Source organism: Malaya genurostris, chromosome 2, assembly GCF_030247185.1.
Source record: "Malaya genurostris strain Urasoe2022 chromosome 2, Malgen_1.1, whole genome shotgun sequence".
In the NCBI taxonomy this organism is placed as follows: Eukaryota; Metazoa; Arthropoda; class Insecta; order Diptera; family Culicidae; genus Malaya; species Malaya genurostris.
This window is the reverse complement of record NC_080571.1, coordinates 24,312,109-24,324,566: the sequence shown is the minus strand read 5'-3', so window position 1 is coordinate 24,324,566 and position 12,458 is coordinate 24,312,109. Positions and strand designations below refer to the sequence as shown.

Here is a 12,458-nt window from a genome sequence, read left to right as displayed (position 1 = left end):
TCTCTCCCCCATAAAAATATCCTTACAACTATCTCTGAAGAGCAAAAAGCAGCTATGCCAAGTGTAATAGCAATCCATTCAGTAGTTTCGGAGCTATGCCCTTACATCCCCCTTTTTAAATGCACTTGCTACATCCACTCCCTATATCTATCATATCTAAGGTATGGAAAATGTTTGCATGATCTTCAAAAATAATCGATTCTTGTCAAATTTTATGATTGTTTTCATGGCCCCTCCTGTTTATGATACTTGCTACGCTTCCTTCCCAATAAAAATACCTTTATGACTATTTCTGAAGAGCAAGAAATAACTGTAGCAAATTTTATATCAATTCGTGCAATAGTTCCTGAGTTATGCCGTTACAAACATTACACTCTTTTTTTAGAGGCACTTACTACACCCTATCCCCTCAGAATATCCTTATAATCTTATCTAAGTTGTGCAAAAAGTATCTTCAGGAAGTACCGATTCTCGTCAAATTAGATAATATTTTTAATGACACTTCCCACACTTCCTCCCCCCATGGAAATATTCTTATAACCATCTCTGAAGAGCAAGAAGTACTTGTACCAGGTTTGATAGCAATCCTTTAAGTAGTTTTTAAGTTATGCAATTACAAACATTACACACCCCTTTTTAAAGGCATTTACTGCATCCATCCCCCATTAAATTATATCTACGGTATGCAAAATATCTCTAAGATCTTAAACAAATATCGGTTTTCATCAAGTTATATGATTTTTTTCATGACCCCTCCTTGGTTATGACACTTGCTACACTCTCTCCCCCCATAAAGATACGCTTATGACCATCTCTGAAGAGCAAGAAGTACATGTGCCAAGTTTGATAGCAATCCGTTCAGTGATTCCGGAGTTATGCCATTACAAACATTACACCCCCCTTTTTAAAGGCACTTGCTACATCCACCCCCCATATAATCATATCTAATATATGCAAAATGTTTCTATGGTCTTAAAAAAGTATCGATTCTCGTCAAATTAGACAAATTTTTTAATGACCTCCCCTGTTAAGAACACTTACTACGCTCCCTCCCCCATTAAACTATCCTTATGACCATCTCAGAAGAGCAAGAAATATCTGTGCCAAGTTTGGTGGCAATCCGTTCAGTAGTTTCGGAATTATGCCGTTTTAAACATTACACCCCCCTATTTAAAGGCACTTGCTACATCCACCCTCCATCTAGTCATATCTAAGGTATGTACAATGGTTCTACGGTCTTCAAAAAGTATCGATGCTTGTCAAGTTATATGAATTTTTTCATGACCCCCCCTTGTTTCTGACACTTGCTACGCTCCCTTCCATATAAATATACTCCCTAAACCATCTCTGAAATACAAGAAGTACTTGTGCCAAGTTTGGTTGCAGTTCGTTCAGTAGTTCTGAAGTTATCGCGTTACAAACATACAAACTTACATCCATTTTTATATATATAGATCAGAGTAACTATGATGAACTTAACATTTCGTTCAATATCTTTGAAAGTGATGTCAGGTCTGTGCATTTTTTCGCGAGATGAAAACCGAATACAAATTATCTGATTTGATTTTTGTTTTCATTGCGTATGTAATACTGTATTTCTGAAACTTTTATGATAATATTCTCATGTCGCCAAGTTTTGCGTTCATTTCAAGCTGATAAATCTGATACAACTTATTTGCAAGTTTCGAATTGTTTTTCTTAAAATGAAGAAAACTGCACACACTTACCTAAAATTTCATGAGGCAGCCGAGACTATGCGGACTCGGCAGCAAAATAGTTTTTAGTGTGAAGTTTTCAATTCGGCTGATCATGTTTTGCCTTGCGGACAGCATATATCCACTAATTTTTTCTTCACTCGAGATATAGAGCCATTTCGGCACATATTGTGTCCAATGCCAATTATGACAGCCATTTGGAAAATGTTTGATAAGTTGAACAATTGTTTTAGTTACTTCGTTTTTACATGACGATGTGAAAATTTTTGCAGAGCTTCTATAACTGCTAGTGCAACATGGGCAAGTTAATTATTTGCTGCACAATTGTTTTGGATGCAGCTTGAATTGTTCTGTAGTGATTTTTTTCGGTAGTATTGTAAAACTTAACAGTGATAAGTTGCACAACCGATTTTAATATATTTAAAAATCTTCCTCAACTTATCTAACATAAAATCGCTTAGTGAAAATTAACGTTATTGTAATTGTGACAATCTGACATCGCTGTGTCCACCACTTACCATTAAAACTAGAACCCATTCGTAATTCGATCCATCAGCTCGGAAAATTCAAAAAGTACAACCAACCTTAAGCTTTAACCAATATGACAACAATGTCGGATTTAATACGACTTTTTTTCACGTTCAGTCTGTTTTACTTACCTCTGTCAATAAATTCCATCAAAGCAAACCATGACTGTACTACATTGTACGTTGCAATCGACTCAACCGCAAACCGACGACCATCTGTCCGTCCGTGTCGTTGTCGGTAGTGGCGGCGGCGTCGTCGTCGTCATCGTCGTCGTCGAATGGCAGCACACAGTTGTTCAATTATTTACCCATCCGTAACACCGGTCGTCGGAATACTAAAACTATGGATGGGGGGGAGATGGTTTGAAAGGATTTTTGTTTAAGTTTGCAGCTCAAACAGACCAGGATTCGACCGACCAACAAACCGTCCGCCGTCAATCTGCAACTACAGGGCCGTCGGGAGAGTTTTTTTTTTCATCGTGAACATGTTATCTTCTATTGATTGACATATCAAATAAAACTCGAGGAAAAAGTTGGTCATTTGTTCGATTCCTCGAAAGCTAATCCAATCCAATCTGTGGAGTACCAACTCGGTCTGAAAGTAGAACGTTTTTCATTTATGTTTATTTTTTTCTGTGTTTAGTGATTTTACTTAATAAGTGTACTTTTCTGTTGATTTCATTTAATTTTTCTAATGGTTTTTTGGTTGCGGAGTTTAGGAGTGTGGGAGTTGTTTGGAACTAACAAGAGCATACGAAGTATCTTCGGTTGAGGTTTACGACATTTAATTAGGATTTATGATCAAATATGATATGCTTCATAGCCGTCTCTTTACCGCTCCTCCCCCGTTGCGGCTTCTGTCGCAATCACCATACAGTGAATAAAAGAAAGTACCGTCATTCAAACATCGTTTATTTATCTATCTCATACTTTATTTCTTTCTTTTATTTTTTCGAACCTTCACAACACGCCACCAGCTACGATGCGAAACGGTACCGACGGAACCATCATCCAGCCGGGTGTGGTGGAGAACGATTCCGGACTGGTGGCAGGAATTGCAATCGCCGTCATCGCGATCATTGTCATTGCCGGCTTCGGGGTAAGTCACAGAGCAGCAGTAGCAGCAGTCAGTGTTGCCAGGCCGTCTAACGTTTTTTTTTGCAGGTTATCTACATTGTCTACCGGCACCACGTGCACCGGAATTCGACCTCGATGAACTTTGACAATCCGGTCTATCGGAAGACCACGGAGGACCAGTTCAGTCTGGAGAAGAACCTGCCGAACCGCATGTACCCCAGCACGGTGGGTGAAGAGGTAAGAGCCCTGGCTAGGGATTACTCCGTTAGCATAAGATAAGGAGGCACTCGCTAGGCTCGTGGAAAGCTCAGAAGACAGGATGTTCAGCAAACAAAACTAGAGCGAGAGCAGGCACTAAAAAAATAATGTAACGAAACGAAACACAAACAAAGACAGTAACCAACCCACTAGGCTTAAGGCTACACTGTGAGCATGATTTAAACGTATTTTTCTTCCTGTGCAAAGAGCTACTTCGAATAAAACAAAAAAAAGTCCGTTCCTCAGTCGGCGCTTCCAATTTTTATCCACACTTGTCCGGGTACAATCAGGCAGGCTGGCGAGTGCAACAAAGTCCCAGCCAACTCGGCAAGATAACAGCTCAGTTGATCTTCTTTTTTTTCAAACAAACCAACCAACCAACCAAGCTTATGTCCTGCTCGTTGAACTGCACTCCCGAAAGCCAAGTACCGACAGTGTAAACACGAAATCTAATTAAAAACTAACATATTTTTGTGAAACTTTCTGCCAGCTCTGCCTCTGGTTGGCTAGTTGGAAACCGTTGGTTTAACCAAGCAGGCCGGAAAAGTATTCAAAAGGGTACTCATAATAGCTTGCTTTGGTTCAAAATGAAGCAGAACAAAAAAAAAATGAAGCGTATACCGACTTGGCGAGGAAACGAGGAAAGCTCTGCCTGCGGAACAGAAACAGCATACCTACTTATGGCAATGTAAATATAATCAAAGAAAAAACTCGTCATCGAATTGAATGGAAGAAAACCAAAACCTGACGGAGTAGTATATAATTATGATCCTTGCAATTCATACCGCGCTCAAAAGTATCCGTATAGAGTCGAGATTTTTCCGAGTTGAGCCAATTAATGCTGATTTTCCTTGGCTTCGGGATCTGACGTTTCAGTTGCTTCGAGAGGGGATTTCTTTTCCTTCCTTTTCTATAGGGACTATAAATAAAATCGAAACGGAAAATAGAAAAAAAAACAGTAATTTCAATTTCTGTTGGGAATAGGGTTGCCACCTAGATTGACATGCAATGAGCTTTTCCAGAAAATAACTTCAATTAGAATGAAACTTTGCACACGATTTCTTTTTTGCGTGTACTTTCTTCAAATCGTGGAATCTGTAAATGGTACAAAACTGGTGTCCAAAAAGAAATTGTTGAAAATCGATTGGACACCAAACAATTGTACACTGAGAAAAAAGTTGAATAATTTTTAAATTTACCAAAACCCAAAATTTAAAATAAACGGTTCCATAATATTTCTAAATATAATTTTATGCACGGAACGACCGAAATCAGCATTTTCGCGAAAAATTTAGTTGATTTGCTGATTTTAGTTAGTTATTTTTTGAGACAACTAAAAAAATCTTACTTTTGCTGATTTAGATTTTTTATTCTCATTCCCTTAATAATAATAAAATATTTGTTGAAATGACAATTTTTTTTAGTTGAATTCACAAATTAAACGTACTGTCATTTCTTAGCTAAGGCACACTTCATATCCAGTCAACTAATTTTTTAGTTGAATTAAAGAAATATAATGTTGTTTTCAACCAATATGAATGGTTGAATTGGCTTCTGCAATCTGCAGCTATATGGCGCCCTGTCACCGAAACGGTAACACCTTAATGACTACTAGCCACTAGATGGCACACTACTGCCGAAAAAAATTCAGACGCGGTTGTCTTTTCTATATTGGCAGGTATAAATACGATGTTGTGTTGGAGAAAAAGACATAAACGAAACGTAAACATCTTTTTGAATTTTTTTTCTTCTAAATCACTGTTTCTTCATTCTCACTGAAAACTTTGAGCACTCGGAAAACAAAAACCGAATACAAATAGTACACCGGACGGCGCAGCTCGGAAGGTTTGAAGATACAAAAAACCTTCATCACAATTAGAGTGCAACATTCGAAATTCACATCACTGTTCCGCGTAAAAACATTATTACGCACAATCGCTTCAAGTGCGCACAAATTCTGAATAAATACACTTTCCACTAACAGTTTACGTAACACATGCGAAAAACATCTAAACAATTTGCGAGCAGTTTCAACAAGACTGTCCCTTTTAGCTTTTTAATGGATTGTTTTGCTTTGACACTGCTGTCCTTCAGTAATGACGGTGATAGATAAATAGAATCAAAGTTTCTGATTTTAATAACGAAATTAGTTGTCAATGAGAATTTCGTGTTGGATTGAAATATTGCTGGTTTGTGTCCAGAATATTCGCCAACTAAACACATTCTCTAAAAATAAGAGTTTTTTTCAGCACAGTAAATTCTACATTTTAACTAATTTTATAGTTATTTTGGAAATTTTGTTGTTAGAATCAACTAATTCAAAAACAGTAATACGAATTAGGCGCAGAGCTAATTTCGGTCGTTCCGTGTGTTTAAACCTAAACCTAAAGTCCACATTCGAGTGAATTGAAAAACGAAGAAGTTACAATTGTGGATGACAGATAGTCATTCAAACACTAGAATATAATTCTACAGATTAAAATAAACAAATTTTTCCGCATAACGACCTTTCTCCTGAAAGTAGCTGTCCTGGAGATATTTAAACATGGAAGGATTTTTTTTTGTAGATTTGTGCCGGTTAAACAAATCAAACGTCGCTTTGCAATGAAAAAAATCCCATTTAATTCCACTATATAATAAAATCTTTACTTATTTATGTTTACTTTATAATGAACATGTGATCCAACCGACGGTTGTAATTCATAAGGAACGTCCAGTGAGGGAAACATGAATCAGAACTAATGGATTGGCAAATATTTGGTTTTTTAATATACTGATTTGATAAAGACTGTCCCAGAAAGTATGGACGCACTTTGATTTCGCTGTAAATAATTCACAAGTGTTAGATATTCAAATTTTATTCGATAGACTGATAATATTAGACTACAACAACAGAATATTATTCTCAACATTGGCTACTTAGCCATTGTAGACTAGCTGGCGCACCTTCTTGCGAACGTTCCTCATTAAATTCCGTACAGACTTCTTGGCGACAAGTTTTGACAATTTTTTCCAATCTTTTTCGAACTGTTGAATGGTTTCAGCTGCCGAGACATGTTTCCTAAGATGTGCCTTCGTTAATGTCCAAAATTCCTCAATTGGTCGAAGTTGTGGGCAATTTGGTGGATTCATGTCTTTTGGGACGAAAGTGACATTTTTGGTAGTATACCATTCTACCGTTGATTTCGAGTAGTGGCAAGAAACAAGATCTTGCAAGACGACAACAGGATCCTTATGGCTTCGAATCATTGGTAGAAGTCGTTTTTGTAAACATTGCTTGATGTATATTTCGCTGTTCATTGAAGCAGTGGTGATGAAGGGTTTCGGAATCTTACCGCAGCTACAAATTGCTTGCCAGACCATAGCTTTATTACCACATTTTTCGGCTTGCCCTTCTCGCACCGTATAATATTATGGTCCCGGCAAGGATTTGTAATCGAGTTTCACGTAGGTTTCGTCGTCCATGATTATGCAGTTCAAATTTCAGTATTGTACAGCTTTCGAACCCTCGGCCTGATCGATGCTTGTTGTTTCGGACTATGTTTTGGTTGTTTCTGCTTCTTATAGGTTAGAAGATTCAAACGTTCTTTAGCACGAAGAACATTTGACTTCGAAGTGCCCACTTTTTTGGCCACATCTCGAACTGAAACCTCCTTCTTTTGCTCGAACGCCTTCAGTATACGTTTATCCAACTGAGGGTTTGCAGGACCTTTTTTTCGACTCGTTTTCGGTTTATCCTCAAAGGTGTTATCCTCACCGAACTTCCTGATTGCATTTCGCACGGCTTTTTCACTTACTCCTTCCATTTTTGCTATCTTTCTCAGTGACAGTCCGCGTTCTGTGCACCATTTGTACACAATTTTTCGACGTTGTTCTGTTGAAAGTCCACGCATTTCGAAACAAACTAATGAAAACGAATAAACAACTGCACAAGTGGTTAGAGAAGAGTGTAAACAACAGGACGCAGCCATAAAAATTGACAGATTCTGAACCATTGCGAAATGGCAGCGGTTTTTGGTTGCGTCCATACTTTCTGGGACAGTCTTTAGGTCATTTTTCTAACCTCTATTTTATTCAAATGAATGTAAGTTAACTTCAATCACTTATTTTTGCTATATTTATTGAAAGCTCTAAGGAGTATCAAAAATAAAGTTCTTTTTTTTTCATTAATACGTTTATTCCATAGGCAATATACATAAGTTTTCCTTCGCCGTGGCATCCACAATAGTACTTTAAACGTAATACATTTCGAATATCATATTAGTATGTTGGTATTCATTAGCTAATCTAAACACTGTTTTAATCAAGAATTGTATAAATTACATTAAATTGAATACATTTATTTTGTACATGATCTCATAACTATTTCTGGTTTAACACATGGATCAATAAGTCCCGAGACTAACAATGGAAACAAATTTTTTTTTGCAAAATTTTTTTTATTCATCAACATAATCATCTTTTAGGGTGATACAATGGTTCCAAAGTTTTTCCAATTTTTCAATACCATGTTTATAAAAAAATTTATCTTTCGCTTCAAAATAAGCTTCAGTTTCAGCGATGACCTCCTCATTTGAGCCATATCTTTTTCACTGGAGCATTGTTTTAAGATCAGCAAAGAGCCAGTAGTCACTGGGGGCTAAATCTGGCGAGTGTGGGGGGTGGGGAAGCAGATCAGAGACCAATTCGTTCAATTTCGCCATTGTTTTCATCGACTTGTGGCAGGGTGCATTGTCTTGATGAAAAAGGATTTTTTTCTCTGCATGTGCGGTCGTTTTTTTGCGATTTCCTTCTTCAAACGCACCAGTAAGTCAATATAATAATCACTGTTGATCGATTTACCTTTTTCGAGGTAGTCAATGAAAATCACGCCATGCGTATCCCAAAAAACTGACGCCATGACTTTGCCAGCTGACTGCTGCGTTTTCGGACGCTTCGGACGGCTTTCGCCAGCTGTGCGCCACTCAGATGACTGCCGCTTCGACTCTGGAGTGTAGTGATGTATCCATGTTTCGTCCATGGTCACGTAACGACGCAAGAAATCTTTTTTGTTTGCAAGTAAAAAGCGATAAACTGCTTTCTGATTCATCGACTCGTTGCTGTTTTTGTTCCATCGAAAGCAATCGCACTTGGAAAAAACCTTTTTCATGCTCAATTTTTCATGAAGGATAGTAAATACACTTCCATATGATATCTGTGTCATCTCAGCAATCTCACGGAGCTTCACTTTACGATCTTTCATTATAATTTTTGTCACTTCACTCACATTTTCCGGTGTAACGGCTTCCACAGGTCTACCCGAGCGTTCCGCGTCATTTGTGTAGGTACGACCACGTTTAAACTCGGCGAACCACCGACAAATTGTTGCTTTTGATGGACAAGAGTCCGGATAACATTTTTCAATCCATTGTTTTGCTTGCACGGTGTTTTTACCCATTAAAAAACAATGTTTTATCAAAACACGAAACTCGGTTTTTTCCATTTTTTAAACAAACTACAAAACGACTTTACTCCAACCTCGATAACTCAGCTGTTTCTGGTCGGATCGACTTAAAATTTCGACCCGTTTCAAGCAAAGGTTAGTACTGTGGTGCTTACTGCCAACACTGGTTTACAGCGCACCTCGAAATACACCCCTGCCAAAAGACAGTATGTATGAACCAGCAGAGAAGAAAAGACAAATAAATTACACGTGATTATCAGTAAACGTTTGCAATCGATTTATTCGAAATTCGCCCTCGGCTCCCACAGTACTCTAGAAAGACGTGGTTCCTGGTTTACTACGAGCGCCATCTCTGCTTTAGTCTCGGGACTCATTGATCCATGTGTTATTTGTATCAGTTCATCACTTTTATTCAATATCATATACTTGTCTATTGGTTGAACTCATGGAAGAGAAAAGGGTCTAACATAAAATAAAATTTAAATTGGAACTCCAATGGACTTAATGAAATGATAAAGAAGTTTCATGTAAGAAAGGTCACGACAAGCAAGAATGTCGCGAACTGGGACATTGCAGAGAGTTGAGCATGTCCGAACGACATGATCAGTATCCCGATAACCTTGGCCACAAGCACAATGATTAGTCTCGGAAAGTCCAATTCGAAGGAGATGTGCACCTAACGTGTAGTGATTGGACATGAGTCTGGACATCACACGAATGAAATCCCTACTCACATCCAGTCCCCTGAACCATGCCTTTGTCGATATTTTCGGAATAATTGAGTGCATCTACCGACCCAGATCATCTTTGTCCCAAGAAGCTTGCCAGCTGGCAAGTGTTCTTTTGCGGGACGCGCTATAGAATTCGTTGAAAGCAATCGGTCGCTCATAAATTTCACCCTCAATAGCACCACGTTTGGCTAAAATATCCGCTCTTTCATTGTCTGGAATGGAGCAATGAGCCGAGACCCAAACTATTTTGATTTGATAATTATTATTCAATATGACGTTCAGGCAGTGTTTTATTTTGCCCAAGAAAAACGGTTCATTTTTGCCAGAAGCGTTTGAGCGAATGCCTTCAATTGCACTCAGGCTATCCAGGCTCTCGAAGCCTAAATGAAGCCGAAACATTATTGTTGCATATACCAAACCCAGTAGCCATTTCAATTCGTGATCCGTCCGTGTAAAACATTTTCTCTGAGTCAATATGCCTGAACTTACTTGTAAATATTTTTAGGATTTCCATTGAGCGTAGGTGTTCCGGGATTCCACGCACTTCACGCTGCATGGATGTGTCGAACAATAGAGTTGAGTCTAGGGCATTTAGGAGGTTGTCACGGATAGGAATATATCTTGAAGGGTTGATTTCCTGTGACATATGGTTAAAATATACTGTCATGAATCTTGTTTGAGATTGAAGCTCAACTAGCCTTTCGAAGTTATGAATAATCAGGGGATTCAGTACCTCGCATCTTATTAGCAGACGTGATGAAAGTTCCCAAAAACGATCTTTCAATGGCCAGAACTTCAAGACTCATTGTATGTGTCGAACGCATGCAGCCTAAAGCAATTCGCAAACAACGATACTGAATTCAAGTTTGATAATATGAGAGTTTGCAGCGGAACGAAAACAAACGCATCCATATTCCATCACTGAAAGTATCGTTGTCTGATACAATTTTATTAGATCTTCCGGATGAGCACCCCACCAAGATCCTGTTTTTGTTCGAAGAAAATTTACTCTTTGTTGGCATTTCGTTATCAGATACCTAAAGTGTCCTCCCCACGTGCATTTGGAATCAAACCACACCCCGAGGTATTTGAAAGTCAAAACCTGTTGGATCATTCTTCCCATCATATGAAGCTGAAAAGACGACCAGCTCTGTTTTCTCCGTAGAGAATTCGATACCCAGATGAACAGCCCAAACGGACAAGTTATCTAAGGTATCTTGCAATGGTTTTTGCAGTTCAACAGCTTTGGGTCCAGTAACTGAATCCACGCCATCATCTGCCAATTGTCTTAGTGTACATGAGGTTACTGGACAGCTGTCAATGTCATTCACGTAAAAATTATAAAGGAGCGGACTGAGGCATGAGCCTTGCGGTAGACCCATGTAGGTAATTCTGAATGTTGCCAAATCGCCATGTGAAAAATACATGCACTTCTCTGACAAAAGGTTGTGTAAATAATTATTTATAACCGCTGGATGGAAATGAAAACTGAATCAAATGCTCCCTTCATGTCTAAAAATACAGATGCCATTTGATGTTTTTGAGCGAAGGCAATTTGGATGTCAGACCAAAGTAATGCAAGGCAATCATTCGTCCCTTCATTTCTTCGGAAGCCAAACTGAGTATCTGACAACAAACCGTTCGTTTTTTCGAACAATTTTCTGATTCAGGACAACATCTATATGAGCTGTGATTGGGAGCTGGTTTCCGTGGCTTTTGAATGGCGATAACTTTCACTTGCCTCCAGTCAGGTGGGACAATATTTTGCTCAAGAAACTTGTTGAACAATTCCAACAAACGTCTTTTTGCGGGGTCGGGCAGATTTTTCACCAAGTTGAATTTAATTCTGTCCAACCCAGGAGCGTTATTGTTACAAGACATGAGTGCTATGGAAAATTCCATCATTGAAAAGGGGCTATCAATTTATTTAGGGTAGACTCCCGAATGTTCGAATGTTCGAATGTAGGAACAGAATCTGGACAAACTTTTCTGGCACAGTCAAATATCCATCGGTTCGAGTATGGATCCGATCACTCTCATTTCCTACGTTACGATTCCTCATTCGTCTGGCCGTATTCCAAAGAGTGCTCATTGAGGTTTCTCTTGACAAACCTTCGACGAAATGTCTCCAATAGCTGCATTTCTTGGCCCGAAGTATGTTCTTGTACTTGGTTTCTAAAATCAAGAATTTTTCAAAATTCTGAGGAGTTCCTCTTCCTGGTTTTACCTGGCATCCCTGGTTACGTACACTTCAATCATAATGCACATACTCAGCAGCGATGTCAGATCTACGGAAATCTCCGTAGATCTACGGATTTGAACATTTTCTAGGCATCGCTGATACTCAGTAGTCAAGTCCGTTTTCATCGTCACCAGTATTTTATGATTTTAACTGACAGAAAGTTGATATAATGTAAATGGTAACCCTATCATAGCAGGGAAACTCATGGCCTACTCAGCCGAATGCAAAGTTCCTGTTTTCATTAACATAAGTGGGAAATAAAATAGCTAAAATTGTACAAAAGAAGAAACTCGCCAGAAATGCTAATCCCGAATTGCTGTTCCGAATTTTCCGCGGCACGATTTGTGACTGGAGGCTGGGTTTAGCTTCTTTCAGGAAGCTTATGGCAAGGTGAAACATTGGCATCTTATTTTTTTTTTCGTTGCTTGCCGTTCAAATATTTGACAGCCACGGCCGCGACTGCAT

General features: G+C 38.6%; 1 protein-coding gene across 5 annotated transcripts in view; it reads left to right on the top strand.

Moving 5' to 3' along the window:
• Window positions 1-12,458, top strand: part of LOC131428380 (low-density lipoprotein receptor) — a 916,545-nt gene that overhangs the window by 889,370 nt on the left and 14,717 nt on the right. For all 5 annotated transcript variants that reach the window (XR_009229368.1, XM_058592297.1, XM_058592293.1 and 2 more), the window contains 2 exons: window positions 3,220-3,341; window positions 3,407-3,556. Coding sequence is in view for 4 of the 5 variants with exons in the window: in XM_058592297.1 (XP_058448280.1) it covers window positions 3,220-3,341; window positions 3,407-3,556 (272 nt within the window). In the remaining variant the exon portion in view is untranslated. The remainder of the gene's footprint in view (window positions 1-3,219; window positions 3,342-3,406; window positions 3,557-12,458) is intronic.